The following is a 20,567-nucleotide window of genomic DNA, read 5'->3' as shown; positions in this document are numbered from 1 at the left end:
CTTTCGAGTTGTCAATTCATCGACGACGACGACGACGACGTGTGCGTGCAAATTTGTTTATTCTATTTGCAAAATAATATAACTTAACAATCTATAAAACCATGGCTTCGCATCCGGTGTTTATAGACCTATCGTTAGATGAACAGGTAATGTTTCAATTACGTTTTACCGCGCCGTCTGTGCCGCATTCAATATTAAAGTGAGGTTATGTTGGCAGTGGGTGCAAAAACAAATTTTGTAAATACAAAATAAAATTTAATGTATTTTATGTTTTAACAGGTGCAAGAGCTGCGCAAGTATTTTAAAAAGCTTGGCGCCGAAATCTCATCGGAGAAATCGAATAAAGGCGTGGAAGATGATTTGCATAAAATAATCGGCGTCTGTGAAGTCTGCTTCAAAGACGGTGAACCAGCTCAGATTGATGGAATTCTCAACAGCATTGTGTCCATTATGATAACGGTATATATATATAGTTTATAACTGCCAGTAAATAGCTTAACAATAATACATTCAGATACCTCTGGATCGTGGTGAGAACATTGTGTTGGCCTATTGCGAAAAGATGACCAAGGCGCCCAACCAGCCGCTGGCAAAAGTGTGTCTGCAGTCGCTGTGGCGTTTATTCAACAATCTGGACACAGCCTCTCCATTGCGCTACCATGTCTACTATCATTTGGTGCAGGTGGCCAAGCAGTGCGATCAGGTGCTAGAGGTGTTCACTGGCGTCGATCAGCTAAAGTCGCAATTTGCCAACTGCCCGCCGTCCAGTGAGCAGATGCAAAAGTTGTACCGTCTGTTGCACGATGTCACCAAGGACACCAATCTGGAGCTGTCTTCTAAGGTCATGATTGAGCTGTTGGGCACCTATACGGCAGACAATGCGTGCGTTGCTCGTGAGGATGCCATGAAGTGCATTGTCACCGCCCTGGCCGATCCCAATACATTCCTGCTCGATCCTTTGCTATCGCTGAAACCCGTGCGCTTCCTGGAGGGTGATCTGATACACGACTTGTTGTCCATCTTCGTGTCCGACAAGCTGCCCTCGTATGTGCAGTTCTATGAGGATCACAAGGAGTTTGTCAACTCGCAGGGCCTGAACCACGAGCAGAACATGAAGAAAATGCGTCTGTTGACATTTATGCAGCTGGCCGAAAGCTATCCTGAAATGACTTTCGATACGCTGACCAAGGAGTTGCAAATCGGCGAGGATGAAGTGGAGCCATTTGTCATCGAAGTGCTGAAGACAAAGCTGGTGCGTGCGCGTCTGGATCAGGCCAATCGCAAAGTTCACATTTCCTCGACAATGCATCGCACCTTTGGTGCACCACAATGGGAGCAGCTGCGCGATCTGCTCCAGGCCTGGAAGGAGAACCTTAGCTCGGTGCGCGAGGGATTGACGAATGTATCATCTGCACAACTGGATCTGGCACGCACGCAAAAGCTGATACATTAAGAAGAAAATAAAAACAAATACCTAAGTGACGTCAAGAACAAATAAAAAGCGCGGGTAAAGTTTTACATATTAAATTATTTTGAGGAATGCGTGAGAAATCAAGCTTGAATAAATTTCTAAGTAAAATCAAATATGTATCTAATTAATTGCAACTTAAACGTTAAATCATCCTAGTTGGATTTGTTCTAGTCAGATGTGGGAAATACTTTCTAGCTTAATACTAAATATGCTAAGCTTTTTTGAGAATTGTTAGAGATTGTCAGGCTTCATAGCTCCTCATGGGGCTTGGACTGTTGGCGTTCCTTTTCTTTAGGAAAAGACCAGAAATACGAGGGGAATCCGTGAGTGTCCCGCTCACGTTTAACGAATGCGCTGTACGAAGATATGCAGTTGCCAATAAAATGATTCGATTGCCCCAATATGGCCAAATCAAGATAGGGATCATCTTCGGGCAACTTGTGCACGCTGATATCCATGCGACTGAGCGCGTTGCTTAGCTCGCTTATCATATGATTCGCATCGGATGCCACAAAAACGGATTTCACCTCGTTCTTCGGTTGCGATTGACGCACATTTTTAATTATGCGCTTTAGCTGCCGCACAATTGCCTCCTTGGTGGGCATGCACAGTTCCGTGTACAGCTCGCCGCGCTCATTCTTATAGCCCAGGCACTGCGGCGATGCGAAGAGCTGTTGACTGTCCTTGATATGCTCGCATGCGCGCACCCAATCGATGCCATTGCGCAAATGCAGGCCAACAAAAGCGCCGCGCGGCAGAACATTGCGTATAAATTCACGAGCTGCTTCTCTATACCGTGGACTCCACTTTAAGTACTTTTGCAATACGCGGTTCTCGAGTTGCACAGGAAAACTGGCGGGCGCGCCGGTAAATGCTAGTACGGGCCACTTATCGGCCGTATAGCTCTGCTGCCATTTGGTGGCTATGGCACTGTGGTGTACATCAAAATGCAGTGGACCATAGAACTCGGAGGCCACAAAGTCAATATTGTACGTGTCCCAGAATGGACCAAATGGATTTCCATCCTTGGCATGACAGTTGGGCGCATTCGGATCGTTCTTCTCCTGCTGCAAGCTCTTTCGCTCCATATAACAGAAGGATACGCGCTCCGAGGCGGGCCACACCTCGTCAGCCAGGTGGCTCATAAAGTCCGACATGAGTATGACGCGATGAAACTCCTGCAGCGGCTCTACCTCAAAGTATGTGTCGAATGGCACCTGTCGAGAGCGCAATTCACCCTTGCGATACTCCACCCATGGCGGCAATATAAGCGTGCGATTTAGAGCGCGAGCAAAGGCCAAGGAGCCCAGAAAATGATCCGCCTGGTTGCCAAAGCGTCCTGAGGGCAAAACATAAACAAAAACTGAAAGCAAACAAAACCCATCAAAACTTACCCATACAGGGACAATAGGCAATATAGCCATTAGGATCTCGCTCAAACTGGGCGTTTGTCTTTAATATTAAGCTTGAAATTAAATAAATTAATAATTTAATCCACTGCATTCTGCCGGCTTCGTGTGCAGTGTTGCCAGAATTCGAAAGGCGTAAAGATCCTGAAAAAAACTGGCTTTAAATGGTTTAAAAAATAAGTATTAAGCTACTCTAAGATTAATGTGATTGGATATGGATTTTAAATAATTAAATAAAGCGATTTTCACAAAACCTATGCTAGTTTCTTTTATAAAATATGGCTTAGTTAAAATGGCAGCACTGTTTATATGAAAGTCGCTCTTAATCGATTGCAGGTTTAACATGTTATTGTGCTGCCACTTAAATTTCAGTATAAGAGTCTGGCAGCCTCGCGCAGGCAGAATTGACAGTTGTTTTTGTTTGCTTTATTTACGTTTTATCTATTTCATAATTGTCGTATGCTCGCTCATTAATGTTTTGAGATAAGATCTTGGTGGCGACAAACATACAAATGACTTCTCAGATCTACAGTCAAAAGAAGTTCATACCCACAGCGCCGGAGAAGGGCAGCTTTCCATTAGATCACGAGAGCTTGTGCAAGAAGCACTTCCTAATCTACGCCAGTTGCTTGCGGCGCAACGAGAACGACAACGCCAAGTGCCGGGCAGAGGCGCAAGAGTATTTAGGCTGCCGCATGGACAACAATCTTATGGAAAAAACAGAATGGGCGAAATTGGGCTTTCCGGAAAAGACGCCAGCAACGCAGAAGCAGCAGCAGCAATCAAATTGAGGCCAGAACGCAATGTGCTCATTGCGGCCACAGGCAGCGTGGCCACCATTAAACTAGTACAATTAATATCCGAACTAAGCAACGAAAAGCTGCCCTATACATTTAACGTGAGTGTCTGCACCCAGCTCCATCTTCGAGTCAATTAATTGCCAATCTATTGCCAACAGGTTAAGGTCATTATAACGGAGCATGCCAAACACTTTTTTGAATTGGAGCAGGTGCCGGAACATGTGCCCATTTTGCATAATCGTGACGAATGGCTAGCCTGGAACAAACGCGGCGACCCCGTGCTGCACATTGAGCTGGGCAAGTGGGCGCACATGCTGCTAATTGCGCCACTTAGCGCCAACTCTCTAGCCAAAATAGCCACTGTACGTTTGACTTATCTTTGTTTAAACATTAGATAGTTATACAAATATATAGTTTTTTTGTATTTGTTTTAACAGGGCCATTGCGACAATCTGGTGATGTGCGTGGTGCGCGCTTGGGATTTGGAAAAGCCGCTGCTCTTTGCCCCAGCGATGAATACACGCATGTACGACCATCCCATAACGCGCGAACAGATTGATAAGTTAAACAGCTGGGGCTACAAGGAGATACCCTGCATTTCCAAGACCTTAATGTGCGGCGATACGGGAAATGGTGCCATGGCCGAGGTGCCTACAATTGTGACGTCAGTTGTGTCCGCTTTTCAGTTGCCATTGTAGATACTTTTTTTCTGGTTGTTAACAAATAAAAAGATTTTGGTTTTTGTTTAAATAATTTGTGGTCCATTTGTAGGGAGTAAATACTATTTGGGGTTTTTTTTTCATTCAATTTATTTGTAATAATGTTTATTGGTTAATTTTGAGTGCATCTAGGAGCAAAATGATTTTCGTTTTCCTTTTTTGTTTTTCTCTCTTTTGAATTTTGTTCCTCATCTTGTTATAATAATTTGTTTTTGTTTTTAATTGCATTTTAGTTTCTCAATGTACATTTATGTTTTTTGTTTCAGTGTATATTTGTGTGTTTTTTTTGTTTTATCAACAGTTGTTTTATGCTTTTAAATCAATTTGTTTTATATGTGAATTACAATTACTTTTATGCGCTATATTATGTGTATGCTAGAGATGTGGTCGTGGTATGTGTGTGTGTGTGTGTGTTTGATTGTGAAGAATAATAAACTTAGATTAGGGAAATAAAAAGCTTAGGTTTTAAAAATTACACAGTAAAATATATTATGTATGTATGTATTGTAGTTGCATGTATGTTTATTATGTAGTTGCTTATGTATTTTAAAAACGAACCAACTGAATTATCATCACGCATATGCTGCAACGACAAATTATAAAAAATATAGTCTTCAGGCATATGTCAACCTAAGTTTGAAGTTTCTCAATTCTAGCTTAATCGTAAATATATATTTATATATATATATATATATACTTTTTTCATTTATAAATTACATTTAATATTAAACATAAATATGTACATAGCTTTCTTTCTTGTTTTTTTTTTTTTTTATATTGGTTTTTGCTGCTTTTGCCGCTGCCTTTTTGTTGTATTTGTTTTGTTTAAATTACATTGAGTGTTTATAATCTGTTCATATCATCATTTTGCATGTGCCCATGCAATAGCCCCATAAATAAACACCTGAACAGAGTTTTTTAGGGCTACGCAACAAACACAAAATACACAACACTTGCTTGCATACTAAGTTTTGTTTTACCCCCCAGCCCAACTACCAATAGTTACTTTCTCTATTTACATGGCTTTTAATTGCTGCACATTAAATTAACAAATACATTTTACGCAAGCGATTTCCTGCTATAGCTTTGTGTGTGTGTGTGTATGTGTGTGTGTGCTCAAGCCTCTGCACTTGGTTTGCATCTAGTTGGGTGTAGTTTTATAGTCTAGCTTATAAATTTTGTCGGGTTATAGGTCGAAAGCAACCAGAAATCAACTTTAATACACATTTGTCTTCGTCCTCTTCTATGTGGGTGGGGCGCACTAACTAACTAACTTTTCGACTTGCCAATACATAATTATATATACATATATATATATTAGCCATTGCATCTAAATATGGTTAACTCTATATATTACTATAATACGTTTTCCAGTTGCATCTGCAGGCTTAGCTCTCATCTGATCACACAAGATACGCACAGCTTCGAGGCACTGATGCAATCATCGTGGCAGAACGCGCCGCATTGCTGGCAAATCACCATCGCGTTTAGGGCGCAGGCGCAACTGTTGTTGCTCGCCTCGCTGCCCGGTGGCGTGTTCTCGCCGCTTTGATGCAATTGCAGCAGTGGATGTTGTTGTTGTTGTGGCTGCTGTTGATGTTGGTGTTGTTGCTGGGTTGTTTGTTGATTCACTACGCCTCCCGCTGCTGTTGCTGCTCCTGTGGTCGTCACTATGTAGTTGTTGCCCGCATCCATGAGAGCCGCCGCCGCCGCCGAGTTGCTGCCGTCTATGTAGGTAATGTTGGTGCCTTTTATGTGTAGATCAAAGTTTTAGTATTCAATTTTAAATTCACCTTATTTATATATATAGCAAACAAATTAATATTGAATCAAAAATATTAATATATACTTAAATACATATGCTGCATTCACACTTGAGGTTCTTAAAATGCTTTTTTAAGGTTTAACACAAGAAGCAAACTCACAAAGCTACTCGTAAATGTAATTTAAAGGTTTCCAAGTGTCAAAACTAAACCGCTTTTCAAGCTTGAGACCATTTTGCTGATTCTAAATAATAATAATTAATAATAATAAATTTCACATACAATTTTCCTCAGTTTCTAGACTATGAAGTCGTATTATCCTAGCAGATTTCTACATATTCCTATTTCTATAGCCTGATATTCGAACTCGGAGATTTTTCTAGCCTGAAGGACTGAATAACTGATACAAATCAACTATCGTAGACGGATTTATAATAAATATAAAAGCAGCAAATAATCAGCTTTTAATTAGTGACCTTCCACTCTCATTTGTATACCCTGAACCCATTAAAAATGGGTATAAGGGTATATTGTATTTGTGCGAAAGCCAAATGGCAGAAGGAAGCATCTCCGACCCCATAAAGTATATATATTCTTAATCAGCATAAATAGCCGAGTCGATCTAGCCATGTCCGTCTGTCTGTCCGTCCGTCCGTCCGTCCGTATGTATGAACGCAAGGATCTCAGAACCTATAAGAGCTAGAGACTTGAAATTTTAGATGTAGGTGCTCCTAGTTCCCGCGTAGATCCAGTTTGTTTCCGATAATCGATAACTTACTCCGTTTCCAAGCAATCGATAAAAATCAATATCGATATCTTGTTTGTTGGGCAATTTTGGTAAATAATAAGAGCTAGTCACCAAACTTGACATATTGCTTCTAAAATAGAATAGATATATGCATTTGATGTTGGAAGAAGTGGGTTCAGGGTATCCCCTAGTCGGGAGCTCCCGACTAGAACCTCTTACTTGTTTGAATATACATAGATTACAAACAATATGATAAAATGTTATTTCGAACCCTCATCTCTTCTCTTATGTTAAGCTCTTAACTAAATTCCCACAACGTGTGAATGCATTAAATTAATAAATAAACCATGCAGTTTACATACTCGAACATACGCATACGCAAAAGGTTACGTGGAAACGAAAAAACTATGAGTCAACGGATGGATATTTTGTTGTTCGCCAAATAGGTAAATCTAACAAATCTATTGTCATAATTAATAAATGCGTGCCAAATTGTGATATTGATGAATGTATGAATGTTGGAATTTGTGTGCGGTGATTTGAAAGACGTACCTCGCTAAGCACTAATAATACACCAATTTACCTGCAGCGATATTGCGCCGCACAATATTCGCGGCCGCGCTCACATTGCCCAGTTGCTGTTGCTGCTGTTGTTGTTGTTGCTGATGCAGCTCATGATGATGCAGCGCATCATTGGTGGCAAGCGCCGTTGCACCATTGCCAGCGCTGTTGTTATTGTCTACAGAAGCCGGACGCCCGCGTCCGCCCATGCTAATGCCATTGATGCTGTGCAGCGGATTCTGCACGGCGACAAACTGTTATTTAATTAAATTAGGTGTGTTGTTCAATCGTAGCTATCCCTTAATGGTACCCACCTGATTTTGATGCAATGGCGGCGCGCTAGAGGCACGCGGCGCCTGATTGTCTGCGGCACCCACGTTGGCGCGGTGCACCAGCACATACTGACCAGTACCATTCTGATGCAATATTTGCTCCTGCGCGGGCTGTGCCTGTTGCGCCACCTGCTGACCCGCGGCCAGCTGCATCTGCTGTGAACTGGACGCACCAGGCGCCGTTGCTAGCATGTGCCTTATAACCGTTGTGGGCGAGGGCTTGCGCTGCACGTACTTCTTACGCGGAAAGCCACTCATGCGCGGACCTATGACCTGGGCATACAAGAGAGAAGAGTTTAGATAATATACACAAAGTTTTTAATGCGAAATGGTTACCTTATAGACGCCAGGTCTGCCCACACCCATCACATTGGGCGGCATGCCGGCGGGCAGTGCTGGCGCTGCGTTCACGGCAGCCGCGCCGCTGACCAGTAGTTCTTCCTGCTTGAGCACATTTTGTGCTGGTGCGGCTGCGGTAGCTGCTGCTGCTGCTGCTGTCACGTTACCGCTCACCGTACTCAAATTGCTCATTGGCGCGGCTGCTACAGTGGATACGTTCAGTGCTGAATTGCTGCTGCTGCCGCCGCCGCCGCCGCTGCTGCTGCTCACAGTTGTTGCCGTTGTATGTTGCTGCTGGCTGAGTATGGCCGCCGGAGGGCGCAGTTGTGCCTTGAGGTTCTCACGATTCGGACTGTTCTGTATGACTGCCTGACAGATTTGATAGCTACGCTCAAGATTGACAGCTCCCGGCGGCAATCGATTGGTGGTCGCCTTGCGCCCCTTTCCCGTGGGCATCTTTGGCTGCAGTCGCTGCTGGGCAATTGTTGTGGGCACGCCCGAGGGCGGCAGCGCTTTCATGGTCAGCACATTATTAACAGTAGGAACAGGCAGCTGCAGCGGTTGCTGTTGTTGCTGCTGCTGCAGGTTGCTATTGCTGTGATTGATCTGTTGTTGCGCTGTCGACGACTGCTGCTGTTGCTGCTGCTGCACTGCGGCTACAACATTGGCGTAGGTGGACGGAATTTGTGGATTGTTTGCAGCTGCTGATGTTGCCACGGCTGTTGCCGCGTTGGGCGAGGCATTTGCAGGTCGTGTCATCGATATAATATTCAGCGGCTTCGCTATGAATTTGGGCGGCACAACAGCTTGTTGCTGCTGCTGATAGTTTTGCTGTTGTTGCTGCAATTGCTGTTGCTGCTGCAGCAGATTGTTGTTAGCTGCCTGCGCTAGAAGCTGTCGCTGATGAAGCTGCGCCTGTAGCGCAAATTGCTGCAGCTGTTGTTGCTTTTGGTGCACCTGTTGCTGCTGCTGTTGTTCCAGCTGCTGCTGCTGTTGCTGCTGCTGGGCCAGCAAATTGGGCGCCAAAAATTGCTGCGCCCCATTGCTGTTGATCTCAAAGGGTTTGCGTAGCGTTACGGGCAGAGCTTGATGGGGTTTTTGCAGTGCATTGCTGCTAGTCGCCTGCTGTTGTTGTTGTTGCTGCTGTGCGGCTGCTTGCAATGTAAACTGTTGCAGTAATTGCTGCTGTTGTAATTGTTGCTGTTGGCGCTGTTGCTGTTGCTGCTGTTGTTGTTGCAACAAGAAATTGCCTATGATTTGTCCATTGGAGTCCACCAAAATCTGACGCTGTTGCTGCTGTGGTGCCGGGGCAGCTGGAGCAGCAGCAGCTGACGGTTGTGGCAGCTGATTGATGGCAATGCTGCTGCTACTACTGCTGCACAGGCTCAAATTATTGCTGCTATCATTGCTGTTGCTGCTGTTGGTAATGACAGTGCTAGACACTTCCATTTCGGCCGCGGACATGGGCACCGCATCGCACAGCAGCTCATGGGATATCTGTGGAATATGAGGGCAATGTTTTAAAATGGAATTGATTGTAATCGAAGCGGTACTCACCTCATTCGCATAGTCGCTGCTGTGAGCCTGTGGCATAAAGGAATGCTGCGTCAATTGCACAACATCCTGCAGCTGTGCCTGCAGCTGTTGTTGCTGCTGCTGTTGTTGTTGTTGCTGCTGGTGTTGTTGCTGCTGATGATGCTGCTGCAGCTTGTCCACAATATCACGCACTGCATCGCTCTCGCTGTCATCCATAACATGATCGACCATTGCCCTCATTACATCATCCTGATCCTGTTGCTCCGAATCGATGCACTCAACCACATCATCATCTTCGTCAATGACTTCGTCGGCGTCATCTTCTTCATCTGCCACTTGTTCACAAACATCATTGTCCAGCAGATTATGACACTCCACCATGTCATCAATGACCTCCTCTGCCTCGTGCACCACATCCATCAATTGGATAGCCTCATGGTTCAAGTGCTGCTCCGCCTGCTGCAGTTGCTCCACAGTCGCATTTCCCGAAGCTGGCGCCGTTGCTGCCAGTAGCTTGATGCCACCGAAATTCCAATCGTGCTGCACATGCTGAAACATTTCGCTGGAGTTTAACTCCACGGGCAGCTCCACAGCAGGCGGCACGTGTTGTTGCTGCTGCTGTTGCTCCTGCTGCTGCTGCTGGAGCGTGGCTACAGTGCTGAGCATGGCCTGCATATCGGCGAGCGTTGTTTCCGCCGCTGTGGCCAGTGACAGCGATGCAGCTGCAACTACGCCAGGTGCCGTCGTTGTGGTGGCTGCTGTTGAGGAGGAGTTGCTGCTGGAGCAGGACGAGGACAGCGATGAGGATAACGAAGAAGAGGCGCAACTGCTGGATGCGAGCGAGCTCACGGGCGTTGTAGTCGCCAGCGATGAGCTTGTAGAGCTGCTAGCCATGGGCATAGACATGGCCAACGTCATGCCTGAATCCTCCAGCTGCTTATCACAATGATCGTCCACTTTTATGATTGTTGCTGTCGCTAAGCAAACGAAAAAATTAGTTAGTCAATTGACAAGCGGTGAAGAAATTAATCAAAATTACAATTGGGCGATGATGATGAAGAGTAGTAGGCGTGGCTGATGGCGGCTTGATGATTGTGGAAGTAAGCTGCGTTGGCGACATTTGAAGAATGACCGTTAAAGCAGGAGATGGAATATACATTAATAGAGTTTCAATATTAGTGACAACTTTTAAAAATTTTGAAAAAATAATCACAATTATTTGCCAAATGGAAAACAATTAAAGAGTATTATATTTATTACTGAGTACAGAACAATTTTGAAACTAAAGTACATATTATAAAAGCCAAAAAAAGACGGTTGAATCAAGGTAGAAAATAACAATTACATATATAGGGATAAGCTACAAGAAATTTACGACAATTAACAATAATATTATTTTAAAACCAAATGTATATTAATAACTAACTATAACTAGATACATAAAACAAAACAAATCAACAAAAAGTTAATATATTAACTTTTAGTCTAAATATATTTTGATTAACAAATGTAATTTTCCGAAATTGTGCATTAGATCAAAAAAATTTTGAAAACATGTAAAGACATATTTTTTAATTAAAGCCAAGAGTAAATTGTAAATAATAAAATGAACTGACAAACATATAATTTCAAATAGTTAATATAAACTAAATTAATATAACCAATAGAAAATTGTGATATATAGCTACATATATACAGCTACAGAACTCTATTTGGACAATGTTTTAAACACATAAAAAGAAACAGGGAAAAATAAAAAAACTACAACAAAATTATATAACACCATAACCAAATTATTTTGTAAATAACTACATGACTAATTAACTAAATTTTAATTAGCATTTAAAATGGTCAAAATAAGCTTACCATGATCAATCGTATCGGCAAATACAAAGTCATGGGTGTTTGTTGTTGTTGAAGCAGTTGTTGCAGAAGTTGACATTGGGGCGACATTGACCGTTGCTTTGGCATCTAAACATTTAGAGAATTTGTATAAACAAAATAGTTTTTATACATTATAATTAACACACCTTCTGACAGCTCCACATTCTGCAAATAGCCCGCAAAGTTTGTGATAGTCTCTGCAATGTTTGATGTTGATGTTGTTACTGCTGCTGCAGGAATTGCTTTAGCGTTTGTTGCGTTTGCTGTTGCTGCTGTCGTTATTGTTGTTGCTGTTGTTGTGGCGAGTGTCTGCGCATCAGGTGGCTCAATTTTATCACAGGTACTGTTGATAAGTGGCTGCTGGTTGTTAGCTTTTGCAGATGTTGTTGTTGTTGTTATTGTTATTCCTGCTGTCCCCGCATGATCAACAACATCTGTTACGTTTGCCATGGCATTAGGAATAATCTCAGCTAATTCGCGTTTCATTTGTTTGCTCTCCTTTGACGTTGTGGGCACTTCATCAGCTACTACAACCGCATCCAAGACAATTGTTGTCGGATCACTGCGTTTGCGTCGGGAGGGGCTGCTGGAGGGGCGTTTGAGGATGCGTCGTTGTTGCTCTGTTAAAGCATTGCTGCCGCTGCTGCTACTACTACTACTACTACTACTAGATGTTTCTGTAGTTGCAGCGTCTGTCGTTGTTGTTATTGCTTCTGCTGAGGCACTAGCAGTTGTTGTTGTATCCATACTAGCTGCAGTTGTTGTTGTGGTTGTCATTTCGCACTTTGTGCTCTGCAAGTATATATGAGTTATTTTAATTAACATAAGTAACTAATTTTTTGGTTTGAAGTGGAAATTCTGAAAATGTTCTCCCTGAATGCGCTACTTTTTCAATCAGGGCAGCAAGCTTGTTTAAGCCTTGATTCTCCATCTTCATTTGCTTTGAATCGAAAACATAAGTTGAGCTGAACCTTATTTTGTTATGAATATAACGAACCAGGGTTTAAACCAAACACAGCATATAATTAAACAGAAACAAACGCTTTCGATAAGTCGAACATGATTGTTTCTTATGAATGGATGCTGTTCACAAGTGTTCACTGTGTATTACATGGCGCTCTCAGAGCTTTATCATTTTAGTTAATTTCCGAATACCTACCGTATTAAATTTCAGTTCAGTCTCATTATCACATGTTGCTTGTTGTAGTTGTTGCTGCTGCGGTTGTTGTTGTTGTGTTGGTGGTGGTGCTGGTGGCGGTGGCGCAGGTGGCACTGGCCGTTGCTGCTGCCTTGTTGGCTCCAGCTTAAGCTTGCTGCTTGGCGGGTTTAAATTCGGCGCACGCTTCGCATTCTTTTCGCCCCAATAGGGCTCAAAGTGCTTGAGTTTCCACGGATCCAGTTTGTTCTTTTCGCGCTCCGCTTCCGTTTTCAGCTTGATCTGATTCTCTGGCGTAAACTCGCCTTCGCTGAGACGTTCACGCCACTCCAGGCAAGCGCGTGCAAAGAACTCATTATTCAGGCAGGAGGCGCTCAGACGTATGGCTTCGTTGGCAACGCTGTTGGAGCTGCTGATGCTGGCACCGCCGCTGCTAGTGCTGGGCTGTTCCAGCTGCAACGGCTGCACCACCTCGCTGGCCTCACGATCCACGCTCGGCAACAGCTGTATGAGATTGTGCTGATAGAGTGGCGGTAGCAACGAGAACGTTTGTTTGTTGAGCAGCGCGCGCAGATTTGTTGATGCCAGTATCGAATCGGGCGTTTCCAAATCGATTTTGCCATCCTTGGTCTGTTCGATTTGCGCGGCAGTTGTTAGTTTCTTGTTGCTGCGCCGACGAGGTTTGACGCTGTTAAGGCCCGGTATGGAGGCCAGCACCTCACGCATGGTGGAGGTTTGTGTTGCGGCTTTAGCGGTGCTTGGTGAGCCGCCGGCGTTGGCGGCGGCTGCTGTTGCAGCTGCTGCTGCTGCCTCCGCTGCTGCTGCTGCCGCCGCCGCCGCAGCTGCTTTGGCCTGCTGTTGTTGTTGTATGCGCCGACTGCTAATGCCACGCACAGGCGTGGATGCAGCTGGTGCAGACGCAATGCTGCCTGACACAAACAGCGCTGGTGCTGGCGGCAGTCCAGCATTATGCAATGCATCCTCACTGGGCATAGACTTTTTCTCAGGCGGTATAGGTTTCACAATGATGCGTGGCAGGTGGCGCCTGCGGCAAGCAGATAGAAGGTGAGTGAATGCAAATTTGCAAGAGATAAAACCAAATGCTTACCTCAGACTATGTGTGTGCTTATTAGCTGAGGTTGAATTGAGAGCCGCCGCTGCTGCTGGCCCGGACAGCTGCTGCTGTGCCGCTTCAGAAGGCGTTGTCTGATGCGCTGCAGCGTCTAGTGCCAGCGGATCCTTTTCATCATCATCCTCCACGAGATTCACATGCGCTGTTGCTTCCATAATCACAGGTGTTATGTGTTGTTGTTGCGGAATGATGGCGCCTTGCGCGGGCAAATGTTGATGCTGCTGCTGTTGTTGTTGCTGCTGCTGTTGCGGCGCTGCTGATGCTAATGTATCCGGCGTTATGGTTTTCATGTTTATATTTATAACTATTTACAACTACGCTCAGCAGTAATTCGTATTATTGTTGTTGTTATTGTGTCCATGTCAGGCGGTAGTTTAATTGCTTTTTGCGAACATACTAAAAAAAAAAAAAAAAGAATTATAAACAAATTTGCCGGAAATCTGCAACCACAATCGCAACTAACCTGGCCAGCAGCAGTTTTAGCCATTTCAACGGGTGCCGGGGCGCGTGGTGGGGTTTGCCTGCCACACAGCCCGCTCGGGCAATCAAATTTTGTTGTGTGCGCCCCCTCTTATTGCAAAAACTTTACAATAATTACTTGCCCGTGTGTCTCTCCGTTACACTAAAACCCTTACGCCCAGTCACTTTTCACACATTTATTACACACGCTAATTTTCATTTGCTGCTCTTTGCCTTTTCCTTTTCGTACATATATGGATATATGTGTGTCCGTCGTAAATTTGTTGCCTACAATAACAAACCCAACAACAAAAATAAAAAAGAGAGCAAAGTTGGTTGGTTTGTTGCTTTTGCCCCTGCAGGAATAATACATATGTATGCACACACATATGCACGAGACACACATGTATACATATATAATTATAATGCGCACACACACACACACGCGCGCACGCACGCACATATAAAAACTTTTTGCGTGGTTTGTTTTGGCTTTTGTTAATTGCGTTTTATTTTGCACAAGCCAGACTTTAAATTGCACCCACACCTGCACTTGATTAGTTAGTTCTCATGCACTTAGTTGAAAAATAAAATATTGAATGGTTGTTGCAAAGACACAAACAAAAGCAGAAGCAGAGAGCTACAAAATTTTGGATTCTTTTTCTGCTTCTTGTGCTGTATCGAGCTGACTCTTTCTTACGCAAGCGTTTGCATATGCTTTGGCTACACGCCAACCGCTGTCTTTCTTACGCGCACGGACCGTAGCTACGCAGCAAAAAAAAAGCTTCCAGTTATTTGAATGAAATTGTTGTTACATCGTACATTAAAAACTAAAGACATTTAACACGCACTTGCCGTTTTACATTCTAATGCTGAATGATTATTTTTTGATGGTTAAATTATAATTATTGGGTTCCCAGTTTGAGAGCAATAGGGATGTTAAAAACTGCACTACACTAAAACTAGAGCTGCAAAACAATTGACAGCGCTATCGATATTACTGTAATCGCGCCAACACCAAACTAGAATAGCCAATAGCTATCGATAGTGATTCCTTGCGATATAAATAAGACTTTATGTACTGAATGCACTAAAATTGTGTTGAATCACATAATCAAAATTAGTTAGCTTAAGTTTTTCCTTAATTTATTAGCACATTGAAAGTCCCCCGATAGCTCGTGCACTTATAATCAATGACTATCGATATTGTTCACGATAGTTTTGCAGCTCTGCTGCAGATGGTAAAACAGATGTAAACAACGCCGGCAGTCCTTCTTGTGTTGCTCAGTGGGATATGTTTAAGTTAGTTATTTGTTAAAATTTAAAAAAAATCCGCGAAGATGTTCTCAATGTGCAAACAGACACACGCGGCCACATCGGTGGAATTTGCCATTACGTGTCGCTTTTTCAACAATCTCGAGGAGAATCTGGTCGTGGCCGGCGCAAATGTGCTCAAAGTGTACCGTATTGCGCCCAACGTGGATGCGGTGCAGCGCCAAAAGCTTAATCCCACCGAGATGCGTCTGGCGCCCAAAATGCGCCTCGAATGCCTAGCCAGCTATTCGCTCTATGGAAATGTTATGTCTCTGCAGAGTGTCTCACTGGCGGGCGGCATGCGGGATGCATTACTGATTAGCTTTAAGGATGCAAAGCTGTCTGTGCTGCAACTGGACGCAGATACGCAAACCCTAAAAACACTCTCGCTACATTATTTTGAGGAGGAGGACATACGCGGCGGTTGGACGGGACGCTATCATGTGCCTGTGGTGCGTGTGGATCCAGATGCGCGCTGCGCCGTGATGCTCGTATATGGCAAGCGCCTGGTGGTGCTGCCCTTTCGCAAGGACAACAGTCTTGATGAGATTGAGCTGGCCGATGTAAAGCCCATTAAAAAGGCGCCCACAGCTATGGTCACACGCACGCCCATTATGGCATCCTATCTAATAGCGCTCGCTGATCTGGACGAGAAGCTGGACAATGTGCTGGATATACAATTTTTGCATGGCTATTACGAGCCCACATTGCTTATACTCTACGAACCGGTGCGCACCTGTGCCGGCCGCATTAAGGTGCGCTCCGACACCTGCGTGCTGGTGGCCATCTCACTGAATATACAGCAGCGCGTGCATCCCATTATCTGGACTGTAAACAGCCTTCCCTATGACTGCCTGCATGTATTTCCCATACAGAAGCCCATTGGCGGCTGCCTGGTCATGACTGTGAATGCCATCATCTATTTGAATCAGAGCGTGCCGCCTTATGGCGTCAGTCTAAATAGCTCGGCGGATAATAGCACCAGTTTTCCGCTCAAGCCGCAGGATAATGTACGCCTTAGCTTGGACTGCGCCAATTTTGCTTTCATTGATGTGGATAAATTAGTTATTTCGTTACGCACTGGCGATCTCTATGTGCTTACCCTGTGCGTAGACTCCATGCGCACTGTGCGCAACTTTCACTTCCATAAGGCGGCGGCCAGTGTGCTGACCAGCTGCATATGTGTGTGCCACACGGAGTATATATTCTTGGGTTCTCGCCTGGGCAATTCGCTGCTGCTGCACTTTACCGAGGAGGATCAGAGCACGGTAATTACTTTGGATGACATGGAAAATGCCGTGGAGCAGCAGGCTGTTGAGCAGGCACCCCCACAGCTGGATGAGGAGCAGGTCTATGATGTGGACCAGCATGAGGCACCATCGCAAGCCAAATCCCGTCGTATTGAGGACGAGGAGCTGGAGGTATATGGCTCTGGCGCCAAGGCCTCGGTGCTGCAGCTGCGCAAATTCATCTTTGAGGTTTGCGACAGTCTCATCAATGTAGCTCCCATCAATTACATGTGCGCCGGCGAGCGTGTGGAGTTCGAGGAGGATGGCAGCACACTGCGCCCGCATGCGGAATCCCTCAATGAGGTCAAGATTGAGCTAGTCGCCGCCACGGGACATAGCAAAAATGGCGCACTTTCGGTATTTGTCAACTGCATCAATCCGCAGATCATCACCAGCTTTGAGCTGGATGGCTGCCTGGATGTCTGGACGGTGTTTGATGATGCTACACGTAAACCGACAACGGCACGCCAGGAGCAGCATGATTTTATGCTACTCTCACAACGCTCCTCGACCCTCGTGCTGCAAACAGGCCAGGAGATCAACGAGATCGAGAACACGGGCTTCACGGTCAACCAGCCAACTATATATGTGGGCAATCTTGGCCAGCAGCGCTTTATAGTGCAGGTAAGGAATTTTGATACCCTGTGCCTTTTGGAATTAGGGATTTATATTTTAGAAGAGTGCTAATAGGCGAATCGTTACAATCGAACAGCTAGTCGCGTCTATCTCAGGAACCAAACGCCTTGTTTATATTGTATACTTATATCCCTCAGGTAACCACACGTCATGTGCGTTTGCTGCAGGGCACTCGGCTAATCCAGAATGTGCCGATCGATGTGGGCTCGCCCGTGGTGCAGGTGTCCATAGCTGATCCTTATGTCTGCCTGCGCGTGCTCAACGGACAGGTTATAACGCTGGCGCTGCGCGAGACCCGCGGCACACCCCGGCTGGCCATCAATAAGCACACCATCAGCAGTTCGCCTGCTGTGGTGGCCATTGCAGCGTACAAGGATTTATCCGGACTGTTTACATGCAAGGCGGACGATGTGCTCAATTTGACTGGCAGCTCGGGCCCCGGTTTTGCCAATAGCTTTGGCGGTTACATGAAGGCCGAGCCGCACATGAAGGTGGAGGATGAGGAGGATTTACTGTATGGCGATGCGGGTAACGCCTTCAAGCTGAACAGTATGGCCGATTTGGCCAAGCAGTCGAAGCAGAAGAACTCGGACTGGTGGCGCCGCCAGCTGGTACAGGCCAAGCCTAGCTACTGGCTGGTTGTGGCACGCCAAAGTGGCACACTTGAGATCTATTCCATGCCGGACATGAAGCTTGTCTACTTGGTCAATGATGTGGGGAATGGGGCGCTGGTCCTGAACGATGCCATGGAATTTGTGCCCATTTCGCTGACGCAGGAGAACTCCAAGGCGGGCATATTGCACGCGTGCATGCCGCAGCATGCAAACTCCCCATTGCCGCTGGAGCTGTGCCTGGTGGGCCTGGGTCAGCATGGCGAGCGACCATTGCTGCTGGTGCGCACACGGCTCGAGCTGCTCATCTATCAGGTGTTTCGCTATGCCAAGGGTCATCTGAAGATACGATTTCGGAAGCTGGAGCAACTGCATCTGCTGGATCAGCAGCCCACGCACATTGAGCTGGACGGCGATGAGGCTGAGGAGGCCGAATCCTACAATATGCAGCCCAAATATGTGCAGAAGCTGCGCTATTTCTCAAACGTGGGCGGCCTGGCTGGGATCATGGTGTGCGGCATGAATCCCGTTTTTGTATTTCTCACCGCACGCGGCGAACTGCGCATCCATCGGCTGCTCGGCAATGCGGATGTGCGCAGCTTTGCGGCATTCAATAATGTGAATATACCACATGGTTTTCTTTATTTCGATACCACATACGAGCTGAAGATCTCGGTGCTGCCCAGCTATTTGAGCTATGATGCCGCCTGGCCGGTGCGTAAGGTGCCGCTACGTTGCACGCCTCGCCAGCTGGTCTATCATCGCGAGAATCGCGTTTATTGCCTGATTACGCAGAAGGAGGAGCCCATGACCAAATATTATCGCTTCAATGGCGAGGACAAGGAGCTGTCTGAGGAGAGTCGCGGCGAGCGTTTCATTTACCCAATTGGCTCACTGTTTGAAATGGTGCTCATCAGTCCGGAGACCTGGGAAATTGTGCCCGATGCTTCCATACAATTCGAGCCGTGGGAGCATGTCACCGCCTTCAAGATAGTGAAACTCTCGTATGAGGGCACACGCTCCGGATTAAAGGAGTACCTGTGTATCGGTACAAATTTCAACTATAGCGAGGATATCACCAGTCGCGGCAATATACATATCTATGATATTATTGAGGTGGTGCCGGAACCGGGCAAGCCCATGACCAAGTTCAAGCTCAAGGAGGTCTTCAAGAAGGAACAAAAGGGACCCGTTTCGGCCATCTCCGATGTGGTTGGTTTCCTGGTAACCGGTCTCGGCCAAAAGATTTATATCTGGCAGCTACGCGATGGTGATCTCATTGGCGTCGCCTTCATCGATACCAACATCTACGTGCATCAGATTATTACCGTCAAATCTCTGATCTTTATAGCGGACGTCTATAAATCGATCAGTTTGCTGCGCTTCCAGGAGGAGTATCGAACGTTATCGCTGGCCTCGCGCGATTTCAATCCGCTCGAGGTCTTTGGCATTGAGTTTATGGTGGATAACTCGAATCTGGGCTTTCTGGTCACCGATGCGGAGCGCAATCTCATTGTCTATATGTATCAGCCGGAGGCGCGCGAATCTTTGGGCGGCCAGAAGCTGCTGCGCAAGGCCGATTATCACCTGGGCCAGGTAGTCAACACCATGTTCCGTGTGCAGTGCCATCAACGTGGCCTGCATCACCGTCAGCCCTTCCTCTACGAGAACAAACACTTGGTCATCTATGGCACCTTAGATGGCGCCCTGGGCTACTGTCTGCCGTTGCCGGAGAAGGTTTACAGGCGATTCCTTATGCTGCAGAATGTGCTGCTCTCCTATCAGGATCATTTGTGCGGCCTGAATCCCAAGGAGTATCGCACCATTAAAACGGTCAAAAAAATGGGCATTAATCCATCGCGCTGCATTATCGATGGCGATCTCATTTGGTCCTATCGCATGCTCGCCCATTCCGAGCGCAGCGAGGTGGCCAAAAAGATTGGCACACGCACCGAGGAAATACTTGCCGATATGCTGGAAATTGAACGCTTATCGGCCGTGTTCTGAGTTGCCAACTGGCCGCCTACTTTTGTAAAGTTATCCCTAAGCTGTAGTCCTAGGTTTTATTTTTAGTTAAGTTACGCCAGCTGCATGTCAACATAGTCCAACTGCCCCAGCCCCCCATACGATAATGTCGTAGTAGCAACAAACTATTTTGTTAAGTAAAGCGATTTGTGGATTTCCCTCCAAACAAAGATATATAAATATATACGTGTGAACACTAAGAATCTGTGTTTTGGTTATATCGGGAATGATAGGTTGAAGAAAGTTAAGTTGGCGACTAATTGGATGGGAAACTAATCCATGATTAGGCATCAAAGAAATGTCTATATATTATATGTCCTTGCCTTGTCAGCGATAGGAGATATGAGGAAGGAGTCTTCTCCAGTTAAACCACATGATTCATC

General features: G+C 45.5%; 5 protein-coding genes across 9 annotated transcripts; 3 read left to right on the top strand and 2 right to left on the bottom strand.

Annotated features, from left to right (window-relative positions):
* The first annotated feature begins 22 nt into the window (after window positions 1-22).
* LOC115757811 (eukaryotic translation initiation factor 3 subunit M) lies at window positions 23-1,520 on the top strand. The gene is made up of 3 exons (XM_030698234.1): window positions 23-146; window positions 280-459; window positions 515-1,520. Exons 1-3 carry the CDS (start codon window positions 102-104, stop codon window positions 1,451-1,453), a joined length of 1,164 nt encoding a protein of 387 aa, XP_030554094.1. The 5' UTR covers window positions 23-101; the 3' UTR covers window positions 1,454-1,520.
* Window positions 1,521-1,649: 129 nt separating this feature from the next.
* LOC115757810 (GDP-fucose protein O-fucosyltransferase 1) lies at window positions 1,650-3,029 on the bottom strand. The gene is made up of 2 exons (XM_030698233.1): window positions 2,866-3,029; window positions 1,650-2,810 (listed from the first exon to the last, which is right to left on the bottom strand). Exons 1-2 carry the CDS (start codon window positions 2,972-2,974, stop codon window positions 1,720-1,722), a joined length of 1,200 nt encoding a protein of 399 aa, XP_030554093.1. The 5' UTR covers window positions 2,975-3,029; the 3' UTR covers window positions 1,650-1,719.
* A 490-nt stretch (window positions 3,030-3,519) lies between these two features.
* On the top strand, window positions 3,520-4,413 carry LOC115757833 (phosphopantothenoylcysteine decarboxylase). The gene is made up of 3 exons (XM_030698265.1): window positions 3,520-3,778; window positions 3,839-4,042; window positions 4,118-4,413. The coding sequence occupies exons 1-3, from the start codon at window positions 3,605-3,607 to the stop codon at window positions 4,376-4,378; spliced, it is 639 nt and encodes a 212-aa protein (XP_030554125.1). The 5' UTR covers window positions 3,520-3,604; the 3' UTR covers window positions 4,379-4,413.
* A 996-nt stretch (window positions 4,414-5,409) lies between these two features.
* On the bottom strand, window positions 5,410-15,239 carry LOC115757832 (polycomb protein Asx). 5 transcript variants are annotated; one of them, XM_030698259.1, is made up of 12 exons: window positions 15,161-15,239; window positions 14,314-14,597; window positions 13,827-14,246; window positions 12,722-13,763; window positions 11,709-12,354; window positions 11,545-11,649; window positions 10,718-10,783; window positions 9,700-10,655; window positions 8,140-9,639; window positions 7,786-8,076; window positions 7,494-7,725; window positions 5,410-6,147 (listed from the first exon to the last, which is right to left on the bottom strand). In XM_030698259.1, the coding sequence occupies exons 3-12, from the start codon at window positions 14,138-14,140 to the stop codon at window positions 5,795-5,797; spliced, it is 5,505 nt and encodes a 1,834-aa protein (XP_030554119.1). In that variant the 5' UTR covers window positions 14,141-14,246; window positions 14,314-14,597; window positions 15,161-15,239; the 3' UTR covers window positions 5,410-5,794. The 5 variants fall into 5 exon arrangements, with proteins under 5 accessions (XP_030554119.1, XP_030554120.1, XP_030554122.1 ...); XM_030698260.1 differs by lacking the exon at window positions 15,161-15,239 and adding an exon at window positions 15,010-15,084; XM_030698263.1 differs by having other exon boundaries at window positions 6,075-6,147; window positions 7,463-7,725.
* Window positions 15,240-15,543: 304 nt separating this feature from the next.
* Window positions 15,544-20,369, top strand: LOC115757942 (cleavage and polyadenylation specificity factor subunit 1). The gene is made up of 2 exons (XM_030698414.1): window positions 15,544-17,536; window positions 17,686-20,369. Exons 1-2 carry the CDS (start codon window positions 15,650-15,652, stop codon window positions 20,164-20,166), a joined length of 4,368 nt encoding a protein of 1,455 aa, XP_030554274.1. The 5' UTR covers window positions 15,544-15,649; the 3' UTR covers window positions 20,167-20,369.
* Window positions 20,370-20,567: the final 198 nt, after the last annotated feature.

The sequence above is a fragment of the Drosophila novamexicana genome, unplaced genomic scaffold (genome assembly GCF_003285875.2).
Source record: "Drosophila novamexicana strain 15010-1031.04,08,12 unplaced genomic scaffold, DnovRS2.1 tig00000121-arrow-pilon, whole genome shotgun sequence".
NCBI classification, from domain to species: Eukaryota; Metazoa; Arthropoda; class Insecta; order Diptera; family Drosophilidae; genus Drosophila; species Drosophila novamexicana.
Note: the sequence above shows the minus strand (reverse complement) of the source record. Positions and strands in the feature narration are given on the sequence as shown.